A 23095-nucleotide genomic window follows, 5' to 3' on the forward strand; every position below is an offset into this window, starting at 1 on the left:
CTCAAGCATAACAACGATTGTAAGGGTGGCTCATGACTGGGCAGTGTTTCGTTCTGTTGTGGATAGGGTCACTGTGAGTCAGAACCGACTTGATGGCACCTAACAACAACAACGTATATACATAGATGATAAGATAAATATATACATAGCTGATAGATAGGTGCTTCACTGGTTTTGCTTCTCTCGAGAACCCAGCCTAAATCATGTGCATATAGGATGTTTGCGTGCATATAAGAATGCTTGTATGTCTATAAAAGTGTTTATGTGCATATAAGAATGCTTGTGTGTGTATAAGAGTGCTTGTATATGTATAAGAATTTTGTGGCAGTTTTATTCATAAAAACCCAATACCAGAAACAACCCAAATGAGAGGATGGACAAATTGTGGTGAAATCATCAATGGAAAAATACTCAGCAATGAAAAAGAGCCAAATGCTGATACATGCAACATCATAGGTAAATCTCAGGGACAACATGTTGAGTAAAAGAAGCCAGACACAAAAGAGTTCATACTGTTTAATTCTGCTCATAGGAAGTTCAAGAACACACAAAACTCGCCCACAGTGATAAAAGTCAAGAAAAATAATTATCTCAAGGAACATAGCAATTGGCCAGAGAGGGTCACAAGGGAACCTGTAGAGTATTGGAAATGTTCTATACTTTTGATCTGGTGGTGGTTACACTAAGGGATAAACCAGTTGCTGTCAAGTCAGTTCCAAATAATGGTGACCCCCTATGTGTCAGAGTAGAGCTATGGGATTTCAATGGCGGATTTTATGGAAGTAGGTTACCAGGCCTTTCTTCTGAGGCAACTCTGAGTGGACCCAAATCTCCAGCCTTTCGGATGGCAGCACCAAGCCCATTAACCATTTGCACTACCCAGGGATTCCTATACTAAGGGATTAAAAAAAAAAATCCTGTTGCCATGGAGTCGATTCCAACTCATGGAGACCCCATGTTTTACAAAGGAGACTTGCCCCATTCAGTTTTCTTGGCTGTAATCTTTACAGAAGCTGGTCACCAGGCCATTCTTCTGTAGCACAATTGGATTTGAACAGCCAACCTTTAGGTTAGTGAGATATGTATGTAAAAATCACTGAGCTGTGCACTTAAGATTTGTACATTCTACTCGATGCAAATGAGATCTCTCTTTAGAAAATAAACAAGTCTTCACTGGAGATCTGAGGAAAGGGACCCCTATATGCCTAGTCCCCAAGGGGCTTTTGCTCCATCCCTCATTGCCTTGCTGGAAGTTCTTCCTTCCTGGGCTTTAGATCTTCTCCTGATTATGTCTTCACAGACGAGTACACACAGGTCTCAAGAGGCTGCCTTGTAAGGTCTGAAGGGCCCTGTCTTAGGGCTCTGATATCTAGCTCAGCGTAAGTCACTCCCTGGGGTTCTTCAGCATTTGGGTCCTGGGATACATCAGCCTGAAGTTAAGAGAGGAGAAAAGGATCAGGTTCAATGAGGAGTGTTTGGTATATCCATATGTGAACATTTACTAAGATTTATATGATATTGTTGTCGTTAGTTGCCATCGAGTCGATTCCAACTCATGGCGACCCCACGTGTCTCACACTAGAACTGCTCCATAGGGTTTTCAAGGCTGTGACCTTTTGGAAGCAGATTGCAAGGCCTTTCTTCTGAGGTGCCTCTGGGTGTGTTCAAACTGCCAACTTTTTGGCTAGTCATCTAACACTTAAATGTTTGTGCTGTCCAGTGACTCCCAGGGAGGAATATTTGACTGTGAAGATTTAACAGTCATTGTAACAACCTTACAAGGTAGGCACCCTTCTAAGGTGGGCCCCAATCACGCCCACCTCTTGGTATTCCGGACTGTTAAGGTTGAATTGTGTCCTCCAAAATATGTGTTGGAATCCTACCTGCTATACCTGTAGATGTAATCCTGTTTGGAAATAGAGTTTTCTTTGTTACATTAATTAAATCATACCTGAGTAAGGTGGGTCCTAAACCTAATCACTTCTGAGTTATAAAAAGAGTAGAACGGAATATGGTGTCTGGCTACCACTACCAACCATTCTGATCAGGGCCACTGTCTTAGTTATCTGGTGCTGCTGTAACAGAAATACCACAAGTGAATGGTTTTCACTAACAAAAATTTATTTTCTCACAGTTTAGGAGGCTAGAAGTCCTAATTCAGAGTGCTGGCTCTAGGGAAGGCTCTCTCTCTCTGTCGACTCTGGAAGAAGGTCATTGCTTCCTGATTCCTTGGAGCTCTCAGTGTGCCCTGGCACCTATGTTAACCCATCTCTCCTCTGTTTGCTTGTTTAATCTCTTATCAAAAGGGATTGACTCAACACTTCTGAGGTTTACCCTTCAGCCAAAGATTAGACAGGTTCATAAAACAAAACGAGACTAAATGGGCACATCAGCCCATGGGCAAGGATGGGAAGGCAGGAGGGGACAGGAATGCTGGTAATGGGGAACCCAAGGTCCAGAAGGGGAGAGTGTTGCATGTTGTGGGGTTGGCAACCAATGTCACAAAACAATGTGTATTAACTGCTTAATGAAAAACTAGTTTGTTCTGTAAATCTTTATCTAAAGTACAAAAAAAAGATTGACTCAAGACACACCCTACACTAATCATGCCTCATTAACATAACAAAAACAACCTATTCCCAAATGGGGTTATAACCACAGGCATAGAGTTTAGGATTTACAACACATGTTTTAGGGGGACATAATTCAATCCATAACAGCCACAATAGATGAATCCTGATAAACAGGAGAGAAATGTGGAACGGAGCTCAAAATCTTAAAGAGTCCAGACTTACTTGACTGGTTGAGACTAGAGGACTGCTTGAGACTATCACTCTGAGATACTCTTTAAACCCTGAACCAGAATTATCCCTTGAGGTCACCTTTTAGCTAAATAACAGATTGGCTCATAAAATAAAGAATATCACCCATAAGTAATGAGCTCCTTTAGGAAAAATCAGCTATAGGAGACCAAATGGTCAAAAATCACTCTAAAGCACAGATGAGAAGGTGAGAGGAAACTAGAGTACCGGAAATGGCACAACCAGACCGGAATGAATGTGACTGACGACACACTGGGAAAAATGTAACCAATATCACTGAATAATTTGTGTAGAAATTGTGAAATGGAAACCTAAACTGCTGTGTAAGCTTTCACCTTAAATACAATAAATATTAATTGTATTTAATGAAAAATAAGTAAATAAAATTACAGAGGAACAAATAAAACCTAATAATAACAATTAAAAAAAGTAAAATGGACACACAGACACACACACGGGGGAAGACAGATGCCATGTGAGGATTGCCAAAGTACCAAGGAACACCTGGGGCTGCCGACGAGGAGGGAACTGACATGATGGAGACCCTGATGTGAACTTTTAGCCTCCAGAACTGTGAGAAAACACATTTCTGTTCTTTAAAGCCACCCACTTGTGGTATTTGTGTTACAACAGCACTAAGGAACCAAACCAGTTGCCATTGAGTCAACCCTGACTCATGGCGACCCCACGTGTACCAGAGTAGAACCATGCTTCATAGGGCTTTCAGTAGCTGGTTTTTTGGAAGTAGATCAGCAGGCCTTTCTTCTGAGGCACCTCTGGGTGGACTCAAACCTCCAATCTTTCAGTTAGCAGCCAAATACATTAACTGTTTACACCACCCAAGGACTCCAGGTCATTGAACTATCCCATTAACCATTAATTCTATAAGGAGGGTCATAGATGGGAAAATGTACTCAGAAAGGAGAAGTCATGAGCTGAAGGTCCCATGGCCAGAAAATGGCATAGAAGAGTTCAGACCATGTTCTGAAATGTAGAGGAGGGTTTGAGGATGGATGAAAGCAGAGGCCCAAACCACTGGAAAAACTAGAAGGGGAATGAGGAAGGGACTGAAGGGGAATTACCAAAGAGGAAACTCACCAAGACAGGCGAGCAACTCTTCATAGCTACTGACGCATCTAGGAGGGAAGAGATTCTGTCATTGCTTCATCCCTGGGCTCCAGGGGTCAGGTAGGTCCACACATACACACACACACACACACCCCCCACATACATGCACACTCACCATATACACACATGCACTAACACACATGCACTAACATATGTCTACACATGTACACACACACAGACACACTTGCAACCCCACGTACACATACATGCATCCATTCAATGCACACCCACCATCCACATACGCATGCCTACATATACCTACACACATGCATGCACACACATACATACATGTGCACAAACATGCACACATACATACACATATGCACCCATTCAATGCACAATCACCATCCACACACCCACAACAACATACACACACATACATGCATACACACATGCACATACATGCACACATACACACCCACGTATACATATATACATGCACCCACTCAATGTATATTCATCATTCATGTACACATGTACACATACCTACACACATGTGTGTCATACACAAACACATATGCACACATGTGCACACATATAATATACACTTAAACATGTGTACACAATGTTAGTGAACACTATATACATGCATGTATGTACATACTCAAACTACATGCATGCATTTATAGGCACATATATGCATAAACACAAACACACATGTATGTGCACACACCAAATACATGCATACATGCATACAGTCATATGCACACTCACCATACACACAAAAATATACACAACACATACAAACATATATGCATATCATACAAACATATATGCATATGTAACCCCACCACTTTCTTCCCCAGTTTACTTACCTGTCACCACTTCTTCAGGTTCCTTGGAAGAGCGTGAGCTGAGACAGAAACTAAGTGAAGCATTGGAGGAAAAAGCCATTAGAGAGCAAAATCGAGACAGATGACAGGATAAGTCTCTGTAAACCAAAGTCCCTCTCCACCTACTCCCAGCTTGAATGCCCCACCCTCAGGTCTCCATGTAATTCAGAGTCCCAGGAAAGTCTTGAGAACCGAGGAGGAGGAAGTGGCTTGGGGTAATGTGGTCTGTAAGGAAAGAATCCAAGGAAAGGATATTGAGTGGGAAGTGCAGGATGATTAAAAAAATATATGGAACCAAGATAGAAACCTGAGGTGGCCACTGGTCTGGGGCATATGAAATGTTGAGGTAAAATAAAAGGTCATTGGTAGTCAAGGAAATTATGGAGGAAGAGTTAAGTACAGGCTGATGGGCTTCTCTGAGTAGCTCTACCTTTTAGTTGTCTTGGTAGGAGACGTCCCTGAGGAGAAAAAAAGGAGAAAGGATTAACCCCTTGACATTAGCCTCTATCTTCTATTTCTCGCATTTCCCCCAAAATGTTAGCACTTGCTTCCTTGTACTCACCAGGCCGAGTGTATTTGTACATGAAGAAGGCTGAGAGGAGGAGGAGGAGGAGGAAGAATAACGAGAAGACGACAATAAGGATGATTCCATTTGTCCCTGGTGGAAGGAGAACACGAGACATGTTCTAAGGCTTAAATATGGAATATGGCTACCACTGCTTAAGTTCCTATTATGTGCTAGATTCCTCGCTACAGTTTTCTCATCACTTACAAGTATCCTGGCAGAAAGATAAAATAGTTTTACAGAGGAGGAAGATGAGATTAAGAGCTCTGAAGTAAGATTTCCAAAGTCACAAGGCTAATGAGTAGGCAGAGCTCTGACTCTACCCCTGTTTTTGTTGGCTGCTGTCAAGTCAGCCCCTAGTCATGGTGACCCCATGCACAAGGAAACAGAATGTTGCCTGGTCCTGCACCATCCCCATGATTGGTTGTGGATTGGACAGATGTGATTTATGGGGTTTTCATTGGCTGATTATTGGAAGTAGACCACCAGGCCTTTCTTCCTGGTCTTAGTATGGAATCTCCACTGAAACCTGTTCAGCATCAGAGCAACACACAAGCCTCCACTAACATATGAGTGGAGATACATGACCCAGAATCCAACCCAGGTCCCACGTGGAAGGTGAGAATTCTACCACTGAACTAACACTGCCTTAGGACTCTAACCAACCCTAAACCCAAAAAACCCATTGCTATCAAGTTGATTCTGACTCATAGCAACCTTATAGGACAGAGTAGAACTGCACCATAGGTTTTCTCAGGCTATAATCTTTACAAAAGCAGATTGCCACATCTTTCTCCCAGGGAGCAGCTGGTAGGTTCAAGCCATTGACCATTCAGTTAGCAGCCAAGTGCTTAACTACTGCACCACCATGGCCCTACCCACCTCTAAAGGCCTTGCTTTTAACCATAATCTTCAGGCATCACCAAAATCCATACGTCCTTGGGAACTTTCCTAGAGATGGGGAGCTCGCTCTTCCACAAGGATGCCTCATCCCATGTTCGAACAACCCTATGTCTTGGGAAAAAGAGCCCTGGTGGCACAATGATTAGCACTGAGCTGCTAACTGAAAGGTTAGTGGTTCTAATTCACCTGGAGGCTCTGTAGGAGAAAGACCTAGCAATCTACTCCAGTAAAGATTGGAAACCCTATGGGGGCAGTTCTGCTTTGTCACATCGGGTTGCTATGAGTCGGAATTGACTTGACAGCACCCAACAACAACAGGTCTTGAGAAGTTCTATTTTATTTACCTAGTTCCATTCCTGCTGTTTGAGGAGACCTTGTTCCTTCAGTTTCATCTAGAAGACAGAATTGTTGAACAAAAAAAATTAAGTTGCAAAGCAACCATCACGTTATACTACTTACATATAATTTTTAAAACTCTGTATATTGTTCACAAAAGCATACCTATACAGTGAAAGTATACAAATATGCACAAAAATGATAAATACCAAGTTCAATATAAAAGGTTCTACTGAGGAGAGACCTCCCCCCTCCAAAAAAAATGGGAAGAAAAGAAGACTTTTCATTTTACCTTTATTTGCAGAAAGGAAACCACTTGGAGCAAAAATGACTAAATGTTAAGAACCACAGTGAGAACCAGAACTCGCCAGGACTGCTTTGTTTTGCCCGAAAGTTTTCTGCCTTTGACAGAGTACAGTCTTACAACTTTTCTATTGCCGGGTTAGTGGAAAATACTTGAGTTTTCCTTCTCTGACAGTTTTCCTCCTTACACAGGTTCTGGCTTTCACAGGTTTGCTGTATAAATCTAAGCGATGGGTGCATGAAGGTCTGTTATTTTATTTTTACTTTACAGTGTTTTTTAAAATTTCGCCAAAAAAGGAAATTCTTACCAATTTTCTTACTGGTTTCTGGAGGAGTGGTTTTTTTACTTTGAATTCCATCTAGGGAGCAAAATGAAATAACATGGGACACAGAGAAAAGACACAAGAGCACCAAAAAAAAATTTCTGGTCCCACTCAATGGTCCCAAGACTCCAGTATAGGGTGCACAGACAAATTCTCTTAATTATGACCATGTGAAATGGATTGAAATGTGCCCCCCAAAATCATGTGTTAGAATCCTAACTCCCATCCTTGCAGATGTAATCCTGTTTGGGAATAAGATTTTCTTTATGTTAATGAGGCCATATCAGTGTAGGGTTTATCCTAAACCTAATCACTTTTGAGCTATATGAAGAACAGATTAAACACAGAATCGACCACAAACAGGGGAAGATAGATGCCATGTAAAGATTGCCAAGAAATTGAGCAAGGGACAGAAGATGAAAGAGACAAGGACCTTCCCCCAGAGCTGACAGAAAGAGAAAGCCTTCCACTAGAGCTGGCGCCCGGAATTTGGATTTCTAGCCTCCTAACCCGCACCCCCCCCGCCACGTCCATCAGTTTGTCACACTTTTGGGGCTTGCATGTTGCTGTGATGCTCAAAGCTATGCCACTGATATTCAAATACCAGGAGTGTCAAACATGGTGGACAGGTTTCAGATGAGCTTCCAGGCTAAGACAGGCTGGGAAGAAGGACCCGGCAGTCTACTTCTAAAAGAATTAGCCAGTGAAAACCTTATGAATAGCAGTGGAACATGGTCTGATATAGTGCTGGAAGATGAGCCCCTCAGGTTGGAAGGCACTCAAAATACGACTGGGGAAGAGCTGCCTTCTCAAAGTAGAGTTGGCTTTAATGACATGAATGGAGTCAAGCTTTTGGGACCTTCATTTGTTGATATGGCATGACTCAAAATGAGAAGAAGCAGCTGCAAACATTTATTAATAACCAGAACGTGGGAATGTACAAAGTATGAATCTAGGAAAATCGGAAATCATCAAAAACGAAATGGAACACATAGACATTGTTATCCCAGGTGTTAGTGAGCTGAAATGGACTGGTATTGGCCATTTTGAATCAGACAATCATATGGTCTAAAAACTATGCTGGAAATGACAACCTGCAGAGGAATGGCGACGCATTCATCATCAAAAAGAACATTTCAAGATCTATCTTGAAGTACAACACTATCAGTGACAGAATAATATCCATATGCCTGCAAGGAAGACCAGCTAATATGACTTTTATTCAAATTTATCCAACAACCACTAAGGCCAAAGATGAAGAAACTGAAGATTTTTACCAACTTCTGCAATCTAAAATTGATCAAACATGCAATCAGGATGCATTGTTAATTACCGGTGATTGGAATGGAAAAGTTGGAAGCAAAGAAGAAGGATTGGTAGTTGGAAAATACAACCTTGGTGACAGAAATGATGCTAGAAATCTCATGATAGAATTTTGCAAGAACAACGACTTCAATGCAAATACCTTTTTTTGACAAGATCAATGGCAACTATGCACTTGAACCTCGCCAGATGGAATACACAGGAATCAAATCAACTACATAGGTGGAAAGAAATGATGGAAAAGCTCAATGTCATCAAGGCCAGGGGCCGACTGTGGAACAGACCATCATCAATTGCTCTTATGCAACCTCAAGTTGAAGTTGGAGAAAATTAGAACAAGTACCCAAGAGCCAGAGTATGACCTTGAGTATGTTGTTTGTTAGGTGCCGTCGAGTCGGTTCCGACTCATAGCGACCTTACGCACAACAGAACAAAACACTGCCTGGTCCCGCACCATCCTTACATTTGTTGTTATGCTTGAACTCATTGTTGCAGCCACTGTGTCAATGCACCTCGTTGAGGGTCTTCCTCTTTTCCGCTGTCCCTGTACTCTGCCAAGCATGATGTCCTTCTCCAGGGACTGATCCTTCCTGACAACATGTCCAAAGTATGTAAGACGCAGTCTCGCCATCCTTGCCTCTAAGGAGCATTCTGGCCACACATCTTCCAAGACAGATTTGTTCGTTCTTTTGGCAGTCCATGGTATATTCAATACTCTTCACCAACACCACAATTCAAAGGCGTCAACTCTTCTTCCGTCTTCCTTATTCATTGTCCAGCTTTCACATGCATATGATGTGATTGAAAATACCATGGCTTGGGTCAGGCGCACGTTAGTCTTCAGGGTGACATCTTTGCTCTTCAACATTTTAAAGAGGTCCTTTGCAGCAGATTTGCCCAATGCAATGCGTCTTTTGATTTCTTGACTGCTGCTTCCATGGGTGTTGATTGTGGATCCAAGTTAAATGAAATCCTTGACAACTTCAATCTTTTCTCCGTTTATCATGATGTTGCTCGTTGGTCCAGTTGTGAGGATTTTTGTTTTCTTCATGTTGAGGTGGAATCCATACTGAAGGCTGTGGTCTTTGATCTTCATTAGTAAGTGCTTCAAGTCCTCTTCACTTTCAGGAAGCAAGGTTGTGTCATCTGCATAACGCAGGTTGTTAATGAGTCTTCCTCCAATCCTGATGCCCAGTTCTTCTTCATATAGTCCAGCTTCTCCTATTATTTGTTCAGCATACAGATTAAACAGGTATGGTGAAAAAATACCACCCTGACGCACATCTTTCCTGACTTTAAACCAATCAGTATCCCCTTGTTCTGTCCCAACAACTGCCTCTTGATCTATGGAAACGTTCCTCATGAGCACAATTAAGTGTTCTGGAATTCCCATTCTTTGCAGTGTTCCCCATAGTTTGTTATGATCCACACAGTCAAATGCCTTTGCATAGTCAATAAAACACAGGTAAACATCCTTCTGGTATTCTCTGCTTTCAGCCAGGATCCATCTGACATCAGCAATGATATTCCTAGTTCCACATCCTCTTCTGAAACCGGCCTGAATTTCTGGTAGTTCCCTGTCAATATATTGCTGCAGCTGTTTTTGAATGATCTTCAGCAAAATTTTGCTTGCGTGTGATATTAATGATATTGTTCTATAATTTCCACATTCGGTTGGATCACCTTTCTTGGGAATAGGCATAAATATGGATCTCTTCCAGTCAGATGGCCAGGAAGCTGCCTTCCATATTTCTTGGCATAGACGGGTGAGCACCTCCAGTGCTGCATCTGTTTGTTGAAACATCTCATTTGATATTCCATCAATTCCTGGAGCCTTGTTTTTCACCAATGCCTTCAGAGCAGCTTGGACTTCTTCCTTCAGTACCATCAGTTCCTGATCATATGCCACCTCTTGAAATGGTTGAATATCGACTAATTCTTTTTGGTATAATGATTCTGTGTATTCATTCCATCTTCTTTTGATGCTTCCTGCATCATTTAATATTTTCTCCATGGAATCCTTTACTATTGCAACTCAAGGCTTGGATTTTTTCTTCAGTTCTTTCAGCTTGAGAAACGCCAAGTGTATTCTTCCCTTTTGGTTTCCAATCTCCAGCTCTTTGCACATATCATTATAATGCTTTACTTTGTCTTCTCAAGAGGCCCCTTTGAAGTCTTCTGTTCAGTTCTTTTACTTCACCAATTCTTCCTTTTGCTTTAGCTGCTCGATGCTCAAAAGCAAGTTTCAGAGCCTCCTCTGACATCCGTCTTGGTCTTTTCTTTCTTTCCTGTCTTTTCAGTGACCTCTTGCTTTCTTCATGGATGATGTCCTTGATGTCATTCCAGAACTCATCTGGTGTTCGGTCACTAGTGTCCAATGGGTCAAATCTATTCTTGAGATGGTCTCTAAATTCAGGTGGGATATACTCAAAGTCATATTTTGGCTCTCATGGACTTGCTCTGATTTTCTTCAGTTTCAACTTGAACTTGCATATGAGCAATTGACGGTCTGTTCGACAGTCGGCCCCCGGCCTTGTTCTGACTGATGATATTGAGCGTTTCCGTCATCTCTTTCCACAGATGTAGTCAATTTGATTTCTGTGTGTTCCATCTGGCGAGGTCCATGTGTATAGTTGCCATTTATGTTGGTGAAAGAAGGTATTTGCAATGAAGAAGTTGTTGGTCTTGCAAAATTCTATCATTCGATCTCTGGCATTGTTTCTATCACCAAGGCCAAATTTTCCAACTACTGATCCTTCTTCTTTATTTCCAACTTTTACATTCCAATCACCAGTAATTATCAATGCATCTTGATTACATGTTCGATCAATTTCAGACTGTAGCAGCTGATAAAAATCTTCTATTTCTTCATCTTTGGCCCTAGTGGTTGGTGCATAAATTTGAATAATAGTCGTATTAACTGGTCTTTGTAGGCATATGAATATTATCCTATCACTGACAGTGTTGTACTTCAGGATAGATCTTGAAACGTTCTTTTTGACAATGACTACAACACCATTCTTCTTCGAGTTGTCATTCCCAGCATAGTAGACTATATGATTCAAAATGGCCAATACCAGTCCATTTCAGCTCTCTAATGCCTAGGATATCGATGTTTATGTGTTCCGTTTCATTTTTGATGATTTCCAATTTTCCTACATTCATACTTTGTACATTCCAGGTTCTGATTATTAATGGATGTTTGCAGCTGTTTCTTCTCATTTTGAGTCGTGCCACATCAGCAAATGAAGGTCCCGAAAGCTTTACTCCATCCACATCACTGAGGTCGACTCTACTTTGAGGAGGCAGCTCTTCCCCAGTCATCTTTTGAGTGCCTTCCAACCTGAGGGGCTCATCTTCCAGCACTATATCAGACCATGTTCCGCTGCTATTCATAAGGTTTTCACTGGCTAATGCTTTTCAGAAGCAGACTGCTGGGTCCTTCTTCCTAGTCTGTCTTAGTCTGGAAACTCAGCTGAAACCTGTCCTCCATGGGTGACCCTCCTGGTATCTGAATACCAGTGGCATAGCTTCCAGCATCACAGCAACACACAGGCCCCCCCAGTACGACTAACTGACAGACACGTGGGGGCTTGAGTATATCACACCTGAATTTAGAGGCCATCTCAAGAATAGATTTGATGCATTGAACAGAAATAACTAAAGACCAGGCAAATTATGGAATGACATTAACGATATCATACACAAAGAAAGCAAGAGGTCATTTAAAAGACAAGAAAGAAAGAAAAGACCAAAACTGATGTCAGAAAGCACTCTGAAACTTGCTCTTGAATGTCAAGTATCTAAAGTGAAAGGAAGAAGTGATGAAGTAAAAGAGCTGAACAGAAGATATCAAAGAGTGGCTCGAAAAGAGAAAGTGATGTATTATAATGACATGTGAAAAGACCTGGAGGTAGAAAACTAAAAGGGAAGAACGCCCTCAGCATTTCTCAAGCTGAAAGAACCAAAGAAAAATTCAAGCCTCGAGTTGCAATATTGAAGGATTCTATGGGGAAAAAATTAAACGACACAGGGAGCATCAAAAGAAGATGGAAGGAATTCTCAGGGTAACTGTACCAGAAAGGACTGGTCGATTTTCACCATTTCAGGAGGTAGCATATGATCAGGAACCGAAGGTACTGAAGGAAGAGGTCCAACCTGCACCGAAGGCATTGACAAAAAACAAGGCTCCAGGAACTGACACAATATCAGCTGAGATGTTTCAACAAATGGATGCAGTGCTGGAAGCGCCCACTCATTTGCACCAAGAAATTTGGAAGAGAGCTACCTGGCCAAAAGACTGGAAGAGATCCATATTTATGCCTATTTCAAAGGAAAGTGATCCAAAAGAATGTGAAAATTACCAAACAATATCATTAATATCAAACGCAAGTAAAATTTTTCTGAAGATCATTCAAAAACAGCTGTAGCAGTATATAGACAAGGGAACTGCCAAAAATTCAAGCCAGATTCAGAAGAGGAGGTGTAACCAGCGATATCATAGCTGATGTCAGATGGGTCCTGGCTGAAAGCAGAGTACCAGAAAGATGTTTACCTGTGTTTTATTGACTATGCAAAGGCATTCGACTGTGTAGATTATAACAAATTTTGGATAACATTTCAAAGAATGGGAATTCCAGAACACTTAATTGTACTCATGAGGAACCTGTACATAGATCAAGAGGTAGTTGTTCGAACAGAATAAGGGGTTTAAAGTCAAGGAAGGTGTGTGTCAGAGTTGTATCCTTTCAGCACACCTATTCAATCTGTATGCTGAGCAAATAATCTGAGAAACTGGACTATATGAAGAAGAACAGCGCATCAGAATTAGAGGAGGATTCATTAACGACCTGTGTTATGCAGATGACATAGCCTTGCTTGCTGAAAGTGAAGAGGTCTTGAAGCACTTACTGGTAAAGATCAACGACTACAGCCTTCGGTATGAATTAGATCTCGACATAAAGAAAACAAAAATCCTCACAACTGGACCAATAAGCAACATCATGATAAGTGGAGAAAAGACTGAAGTTGTCAAGGATTTCATTTTACTTGGATCCACAATCAACACCCATGGAAGCAGCAGTCAAGAAATCAAAAGACACATCACATCGGGCAAATCTGCTGCAAAAGACCTCTTAAAAGTGTTGAAAAGCAAAGATGTCACTTTGAAGACTAAGGTGTGCCTGACCCAAGCCATGGTGTTTTCAGTTACGTCATATACATGCAAAAGCTGGGCAATGAATAAGGAAGACCAAAGAAGAATTTTGAATTGTGGTGTTGGTGAAGAATATTGAATATACCATGGACTGCCAGAAGAACGAATGAATCTGTCTTGGAAGAAATACACCCAGAATGCTCCTTAGAAGCAAGGATGGCAAGAGTACGTCTCACATACTTTGGACATGTTATCAGAGGGATCAGTCTCTCTAGAAAGACATCACGCTCAATAAAGTAGCGCGTCATCAAAAGAGAGGAAGATTCTCAATGAGATAGACTGACACAGTGGCTGCAGCAATGTGCTCAAGCATAACAACGATCATAAGGATGGCATGACACCGGTTTCATTCTGTTGTGCATAGGGTTGCTATGAGTTGGAACCAACTCAGTAGCACCTAAAAGCAACAACAGCATCCTAAACTGTGAGAAAAGAAATTTCTCTTCTTTAACACCATGCATTTGTGGTATTTTTGTTACAGCAGCACTAGGAAACTAAGACAGCACGGTTTGCAGAAAAAAGGGAGTATCTTGGCCATTTTTCTGTAGTGCTTCCAGGGATGTAATAGTCATAACACAAACTAGCAAGTATTGAATGCATACTCACATGCATCATCTTCATTCTTGCAAAAAAAACCAGTTGTTCTTGAGTTGACTCTGACTCATAGCAACCCCCTGTGTGTCACAGTAGAATTTTGCTCCCTAAGGTTATCAATGGCTGCTTTTTCAGAACTACATAGGTCAGGCCTTTATTCCGAAGTGCCTTGGGTTGGACTCGAGCCTCCAACATTTTGGCTAACACCTGAGCATGTTAACCGTTTGTACTACCCAGAGACTCCCCACGGTCAAGCAGATGGTGAGTTTAGAGAAGCAAGCACATCTTTTGTGGAAATGGGAGAAATAGAAAACGAAAGCTGACATCACAGAGTTCATTCTTTCTCGTCTTTTTTTTTTTAGTCCTCATTGCACAGAGAGATCAGGACAGGGCAAATGTGTTTGTTTTGTTTTAACAGATGAGTTGGAACCAATCCGATGGCGGCTAACAATGGTCTCCGCCTTTCAAGCCCCTGGGGAGAACTCTGGTGTCTAACTGGAAAATAGATTGTGGGTCTACAGTAGGTGTCTTACTTTCCTACTGCTGCTGTAGCAGAAATACCACAAATGGGTGGCTTTAAAGAATAGAAATGTATTTCCTCCCAGAGCTAAAAGGCCAAATTCAGGGCACCACCTATAGAGGAAGGCTCTGTCTCTGTCCTCTCTCTGTAGCCCTAGCGTTCCTCAGTTCCTTGGTGATCTTCATGTAGTATCTATCTTTGCTTGTCTCTGCCTATGCTGCTCCTTATAACTCAGAATGATGAGGTTTAGGACATACCCTACACTGACATGACATCATTAACATAGCAAAGAAAACCCTATTCCCATACAGGATTATATCCAGTTATGTCCTTGTTGGAAACCCTGATGGCATAGTGATTAAGTGCTACAGCTGCTAACCAAAAGGTCAGCAGTTTGAATCTGCCAGGCACTCCTTGGAAACTCTATGGGGCAGTTCTACTCTGTCCTATAGGGTAGCTATGAGTTGGAATCTGCTCGATGGTGGTGGGTTTGGTTGGGTTTTTGTTCTTGTTAGGTGCCAGAGCTTCTGATTCATAGTGATCCCATGTGACTGAGTAGAGCTGCCCCATAGGGTTTCCTGGGCTGTAATCTTTACGGAAGCAGGCTGCTACAACCTTCTCCTTTGGAGCAGCTGGTGGGTTCAAACCACCAACCTTTCGGTTAGCAGCCGAGTGCTTAACCATCGTGCCACCAGGGCTCCTGACATCTACAGGTATAGGGGTTAGGATTTTTACACAAATTTTGGGAGGACACAATTCAATACGTAACAGTAGCATTTGTCAGCCTCAGCGTTATTGATGTACAAAGCTGGATAATTCTTGGTTGGGAGAAGGGAGCTGACTTGTACATTGTAGGATGTTTAGCAGCATCCCAGTCTCTACCCATTAGGTGCTAGGAGCACCCACCTTTGTTGTGATACCAACATTGCCAAATGCTGCCGGCTGGCAAAATTACCCCTAGCTGAGAACCAATGGTCTAAGGAAAATAAGGGATGAGATGATGGTCAGTTACTTTTCTTTTGTCAGGATTATTGCCGTCCACCTTGCCTCTGTGAAGACAGAGAGCATAGACCTGCCCCCAGTCTTCTGATCTCAGTCTTCTAGCCCCCAAAACTGTGAGACAGTAAATTTCTGTTCTTTAAACTCTTTTGTTACTATTGGCACAAATGGTATGCCAGCCACGTCTTATGCCTCGGGACCTCAGGCAAGGAGTTATTCTGGCTCTAATGCATTTAGCACCAAGGTGGGTCCCTTTTGAAATGTGTGAAGCTCAGCAGATCAAAGTTGGAGCTTCACCGTTGTGTAGGTTGAGCATTCTTGTAGATGATAGTTCCTGGATGTGTTAGCTTTGTAAACCTTTGCCCTTTTTTTCCTTTATTTCTGTGAGATAAGACTTGCAAGCATAATTATGGCTTTCTTGTGTGATAGTTAGAGAGCCCTGATGGGTTTGTTTTGGTTTTTCTGTGTCACATCTGGAAAACCAGAGGTTTCTCATGTAATCTAATGGAAAAGCACCTGCAATAAGTTAGTTTTCTAGCTCTCTTTGGTATATTGTCATACACAGATCAGTGGCACCAGAGTGCCACTAGCCTCATTGGTGGCTTGTATTACCAGATCATATTTCTCAAAATCCATATCACCAGCCAAAAAATTAAACACACTAAAATAGTAAGCATGCATTCCAATACTGAAAACATACGCCATCCAAAAAAAAAAAAAAAAAAATTAAGGAGAAAAAAATATAATAACGAAAAGTTTAAAACCACCCACTTTATGGTATTTTGTTATGGCAGCCATAGGAAATTAAGACTTGGGGCCCAACTAAAATCCCAACAGTTATAATTATTTTTGAAACAAGAGTTCCTTTACAACATTCCAGAAAATGGGGTTATCTGCCTTCTGCTACAACACCTCCAGTGACAGGTGCTCATTCTCTGTTCAAATGGTTACAGCTGTTGAATGTTCTCTTTCATCCCAGTTATCTTGTCCCTGGAAAGGACAATGAACAGCCTTTGCATTGAGCTAGAAAGCTCAATTTTCTAGTATTGGAGTGAATTGGTCATTGTTGTGGTTAGTTGCCATCGAGTCAACTCTGACTCATGACAACCTTACATATAACAGAACAAAACATCACCCGGTCCTGCACTATCTTCAAGATTGTGGTATGCTCGAGTCCATTATTGGAGCCACTGTGTATTTTGAGTGCCTTCCAACCTAGGGGACTCATCTTCTCACACTACAGCAGACAGTAGCCTGTTATGATCCATGAGCTTTTCATTGGTTAATTTTCATAAGTAGTTGACCAGAACTTTTTCCCTAATTGCTTAATCTGAGTGCTCCACTGAGAGTGACCCTATACTGGTGGCATAGCTTCCAGCAATCACAGCAACACACAAGCCAACACAGTGCAACAAGCTGATAGATGGGTGGTGGAGAACCGATCATAGCTATAGGAAAGATGTCCCTAGGCACACAAATGCCCTGCCTTACCCCTGGGCTTCATGACCTCAGCATGGGGTGGAAAGAAAAATTCTTCTTTACTGGATCCCCGTGATCTCCATACCCACATCAGTATCTCATGGTCTGCAGCTCTGTATCAGACACCTCTGTTTGCTGAACATACCTTCCCTTTGCCAGAGACTAGCACCCCTCCTTCCTTTGGGAACTTTACTTCCTCCTACCCAACATTCCTGTCACCCTGGATGGAGCTTAATTTGTTAATTAAATTAAAAAAAATTTTTTTTTGTGAAACTATACACAGCAAAGAATACACCACTGCAACAAATTCTACAGTTACAATTCAGTGACATTGTTTACGTCCTGCATGCTGTGTGACAGTTCTCGCTATCCTTTCTCAAATCATTCCACCGTCATTAACGTAAATCACTGCCCCTAAGCTTCTCATCTCATCTTTCAAGATGCTGTTGTCAATTTGACCCGATACACGTAAATCCTTGAGAGAGCACAATGCTCAAAATAGATGTGATTTACTAATTAGGCTAAACTGTTGTTTGGTTCAAAGCAGACTTCCAAGAAATGTTTTGGTTTGAGGTTTAAGGTTTAAAGATGATCTCAGGGCAATAGTTTTGTGTGTTCATCCAGCCTCAGTGGAGCTGGATTTTTTGGCTTCTGTTTTTTGCGTGACACTGCAGCCAGTGTTAAAAAGCAATGACATCACTTTGAGGACTAAGGTGCACCTGACCCATGCCATGGTATTTTCAATTGCCTCATATGCACATAAAAGCTGAACAATGAGAAAGGAAGGCCAAAGAAGAATTGACACTCTGATTAAAGAAAAAATAAAAAACTCGAAAGAAAAAAATCAAGAAAACCTTACCTGTCACCCAGATCTCAAGGCTATCACTGGGGTGTGAGGCCCAGAAAGGACCCCTTGTCTGGTAGTAGACACAGCTGTAGTTCCCAGTGTCCTTCACTGCTACATTCTTAAGGGAGAACTCTGCCGTGTCCCCAGATGGCCTCCAGTACTGTATGGGCGCTGGGGTTCCTTCCTTCAGTAGAGCAAACGTTACATATGATATAACATCACCTGGCTTCTGGCACTGCAGAGTCACCTCTTTTCTTTCAGCCACATTACGGGTTGGGTAGGCTCGGAGGGAAGGTTTAGGTAAATCTCCTGTAAAAGAAGGAAGCTGAGAGGTAATGGGAGAAAGCTCAGGTCGTCCATCACCCTGGTTCTCACAGAGTGGGGGTAAATTAAAGATTCCTAATCTCACCCTCCACTGATTCCAGGACAGAGTATTCCTTCCCAACCAGCCCTGGATAAAACCAAGATTCAAATTCTGTTCCTGTCTCTCTTCACCATCACCCACACCTCACTACACTGGAGACGTAAACCCTTGTCTCCCTCTCCTCCCCTGATTCCTCCCTCATCCCCTGTCATTGCAGAGCACCTCCTCACCTGTAACCAGAAGTAGGAGAACATCACTGGGCTGTGAAGCTGTGTAGGGGGACAGAATCCTGTAGTATTCACAGGTGTACTCCCCACTGCCACCTGTTTGTAGCTCAGTGAGATGGAATTCAGCCAGGCTCTCTGTAGGATTACTCTGTAATCCTACTCTGTAGGGAAAATCCAGAGTAGTTTTTCCCTTTTTGAGAGCAAAGTGTACTGCCCTGGTAGCAGTCCAGCATCTCAGAGTCACATTGCTCTTAGGAGGGACCACCGAGCTGGGCCAGGCACTGAGTTTGGGCTTGGGAAGTGGCCCTGGAAGGGAAACAGAGTCCAGGGCTGGATTTGACCACTCACCTTGCTCCAGAAGCCCATATAAGGAAAGGGAAGGAAAAGGGAGGAATTTAGGGCGAAGGATCAAGGCAGGCATCTACCTGAAGAAATACTCACCATATCTTTTCAAGTCTCTTTGGCTAAGACACAGACCTATAAAAGAATTGTCCATGAGTGATACACTCCCTGCCTGTAGCCCATGTCATCTCCCTGTCCTGATCCCTGGGACATGGCCTCAGAGTCTCTTCAAAGAAAGCTGTTGTTATGTGCTCTCAGTGGCAACAGGTTTGGTGCATTGTAGAAATTTTAGCAGCATCCTTGGCCTCTACCTACTACATAACAGTAGCTACTTCTCCCAGCCAGTAGTGACAACAAAAATATCTCAACAACAACAAAAGCCATTGCTGTTGAGTCAACTCTGATTCATACAACTCCATATGTGTCAGAGAAGAACTGAGTTCCATAAGGTTTTCAATGGCTGATTTTCAGAAGTAGATCTGCAGGGCTCTCTTCCAAGGCACTCTGGGTGGACTTGAACCACTAATCTTTCAGTTAGCAGTAAGCACATAAACTGTGCCCCACAGGGACCCCAGATCTTACCAAATGTCCCTTGGGGGTTGAGAACCACTGTTCTGCAGGAGTGTGAGGAGTCAAAAAGGAAGAAAACAAACCAGACGGGGCCCCTGGGTGAGTCCTCAGTGAGCGGTGGTGGACATCCCCCACTTTTCAGATCCAGTAGTTTACAGAACATCTCATCTCATGTCTGAATCTCATTTGTGAAGTTACAGGATATGAGTCTGCAGAGAACAGTTCTTTCATAGACTTTCCAAGACAGAATGAGATGAAAAGGCTGATGTGACACTGATGGTGTGAGGGGTGGCCTCCAGGAGAAATCTCAAGAGCTTCATCAAGATGATGATGATGATGGTGATAACAATAATAACCAAAACCATTGTCATGGAGTTGGTTCTAACTCATATCGATCCTATAGGATAGGCTAGAACTGCCCCATAGGATTTCCAAGACCTGTAATCTTTACAGGAGCAGATTACCACATCTTTCTCCACTGGGCGTGGCCTACATCCATGATACAAATGAATGTTCTGGCAAAGCTCACTCTCATTCCAATATTGCAATCTTCTTGGCTTCTGACTATAGTTCCTGGGACGTAAGCCAGCAGGGACCTCCAGCCTGTCACCTGACCTATAGATTTTGGATCATCAGCCCCTGAAACCACATGCACCAGTGGAGGTCACCAGCCTGTCCTCTAACCCACGGATTTGAGACTTGCCAGCCCCCACAATTGCATGAGCCATTTCCCTGGTATAAATTTCTATATATACATATATTTTGAATCCACCAGGTGCTCCTTGAAAACCATAAGGGGCCGTTCTACTCTCTCCTATAGGGTCACTATGAGTCAGAATCAGCTCGACAGCAACGGTTTTTTTTTTTTTTATGGTCACTATGAGTTGAAATTGACTAGATGGTAACTAACAACAACAATATGCTCTAATAATCCTCTATTTTTCAAGAGTGATATCAGTTTTTCATTTATAGAGGTGTTTTATAGGTCTATTTTTCCTATTTTTTAAATTGTGGTCAATACGTATGTAACAAAACATTTGCCATTTTTTTACGTGTACAATTCAATGACATTATGTTCATCATGCTGTTCAACCATCACCATTAGCCATTTCCAAATTTTTCCGTCACCCTTAACAAAAGCCCCTAAGCTCCCTTCGGGGACACATCGGTGTTCCTAAACAATGAGTTCCCCTTTCCCTCTCCCTTCTGCCCCTGGTAATCACTAATAAACCTTGGTCTCTATACACTTGCTTATTCTAGGTATTTCATGTAAGTAGAGAACTGTTTTTTAAATGGAGTGTAGTATTAAAAGGTAATAAAAACCTGAGTCAATATGAAGAAAAATAACATTAAAAAAAAAAAAAAAGAATACAGCTGTCACATTCACATGGCAAAACGTGGTTGGGATTTTTAAGTATGACTGAACTTTGAAAAACACGTGTAAAGCACCCAACATATTCCTCTCACATAATATGTATTCAGGAAATTGGAGTTTCTTTTATTTGTTTATCCTACCCATTACATAAGGAGCACTGGTGGTGCAGTAATTAAGTGCTCAGCTGCGAACTGAAAGGCTGGCAGCTCAAACTCACCTACTGCTCCACGGGAGAAAGACCGGGAAACCTGCTTCATTAAGATTTACAGGATAGGAAACCCTACAGGGCAGTTTTACTTTGTTCTATAGGGTCTCTTTGAGTCAGAATAGACTCGATGGCAATGGGTTTCATTTTTGTTTTGGTTTACCCATTACCTAACCCACAGCCTTCTCCACCTCTTGCTGCCACATATCCCAACCCACCGCCACCCATAATGATCCTATTATCCCCCAAGACTTACCAAAGCAGAGCAGGAACAAAAATGGATCATGGCAGCCCATTCGGTCTCCTCCAACAATGTTGCTTCAGTCTTACCGTGTGTGTTACTCAAAACAACCTGCCGGCTCCAGGAAGTGCAGTAACAGTCTTGCTCCAGGGTTTTAATTCTCTACACTTATGCACCCACAGTTTCTCAGGGTCAAAATCAGGAAATGATAACAAGTTATTGCAACACCCTCCCAAGCCACCTCCCACAGGCTTAACTCACAGAATCCTCATCTAACACAGACTTCAGATCTCTAATTGCAAAGGCATATAGATGAATCAGAACAAAATATGCAAGAAATTGCTCAAGGAATTCCAATACTCGTTGTCCCCTTCTAGTATAATGAAAGGTTATAGCAAGACCCATGGAAACCCACAGTAACGACTGCAGTTCCCTCTCACAAACAAAGCTTTGGTCAATAGGATGTGACCAAAAGTGATGTATATCACTTCTGGGGTATGCCCTAAGGGACATTTGAGGGCTGTAGCTGGGTTCAGCTAATAACAAAGAGAAAACAAGTTTTAGGGGCACCAAGGAGGGAGTCAAAGCCAACTAGACAGCAACTACCAACAAAAACAATATTCCATTGTATGGATAGACCACATTTTGTTTATTCATTCATCTGCTAATGGACATTTAGGTTGTTTCCACCTTTTGCCTATTGTAAATAGAGCTGCAAGACCACTGGTGCACAAGTTCCTGTTTGCCTTCATGTTTTCAGTTCTTTTGAGGGTATACCTGATAAATGCTACAACATGGCTGAACCATGAAAACATTAAACTAAGTGAAACAAGCCAGTCACAGAAGGACAAATAGTATATGACCCCGCTTATATGAAATAGCTAGAATAGGCAAATGTATACAGACGAAAGTTATTAGTGGTTACTAGGGGTGGAGATAGGCAGAAAGGGGGAGTCACTACTCAGGAGGCATTGAGTTTTTGTTAATGGTGATGGAATAATTTGGAAACGGATAGTGGTGATGGTTCCACAACATGATGAACGTAATCAATGTCACAGAATTATACATATAAAAATTGTTGAATTGTCAAATGTTTATATATAGTATATGCATACACACATATATATACGTGCCACAATAAAACAATTAAAAGGTTGTATGAAACATTGAGAGAGAATAGAAATAAGGAAGTGAGAAGAGGAACAATGTAAGAAAGTAAAAAAGAAAATGAGCCTGAAGCTTCAAGCTGGGCTTGAAGAAGGAGAGATAGACATAAAACGGGAGAAAACAAGAAAGGAATAATAATGGCAGAGAAAGAAAGGGGAGCGGGAAAGGAAAGGGTAGGAGGGGAAAGAGGAAGAACACGTCAGAGGAAAAAGGGAAACAGGAAGAGGAGAGAAAAAGTTGAGATGTAGGGAGATGGGAATAAAAACGGAAAAGGAAGATGACGGAGGGAGAGTTTGGGTTGCCACAAACACTAAGCAATTTGATGCTCGAGAATTTGAACCCAAATGTTGTGTTATCTATAGTTTTAAGACAATTTATTTTAAAGAAAAAGAAGAACTCAAACCAAGAATGTGA

The 23095-nt window shown here is 41.9% G+C and overlaps 1 protein-coding gene across 7 annotated transcripts; it reads right to left on the bottom strand.

Moving 5' to 3' along the window:
* Positions 1–500: 500 nt before the first annotated feature.
* Positions 501–21698, bottom strand: LOC104845571 (T cell-interacting, activating receptor on myeloid cells 1). 7 transcript variants are annotated; one of them, XM_023543483.2, is made up of 12 exons: positions 21530–21685; positions 19706–19902; positions 19223–19258; positions 18785–19087; positions 18203–18499; positions 7199–7249; positions 6596–6643; positions 5346–5441; positions 5214–5241; positions 4766–4815; positions 3921–3958; positions 501–1430 (listed from the first exon to the last, which is right to left on the bottom strand). In XM_023543483.2, the coding sequence occupies exons 2-12, from the start codon at positions 19854–19856 to the stop codon at positions 1287–1289; spliced, it is 1242 nt and encodes a 413-aa protein (XP_023399251.1). In that variant the 5' UTR covers positions 19857–19902; positions 21530–21685; the 3' UTR covers positions 501–1286. The 7 variants fall into 7 exon arrangements, with proteins under 7 accessions (XP_023399251.1, XP_023399254.1, XP_064150303.1 ...); XM_023543486.2 differs by lacking the exon at positions 19706–19902 and having other exon boundaries at positions 21530–21698; XM_064294233.1 differs by lacking the exon at positions 7199–7249 and having other exon boundaries at positions 21530–21687.
* Positions 21699–23095: the final 1397 nt, after the last annotated feature.

This window comes from Loxodonta africana, chromosome 11 (assembly GCF_030014295.1).
Source record: "Loxodonta africana isolate mLoxAfr1 chromosome 11, mLoxAfr1.hap2, whole genome shotgun sequence".
NCBI classification, from domain to species: Eukaryota; Metazoa; Chordata; class Mammalia; order Proboscidea; family Elephantidae; genus Loxodonta; species Loxodonta africana.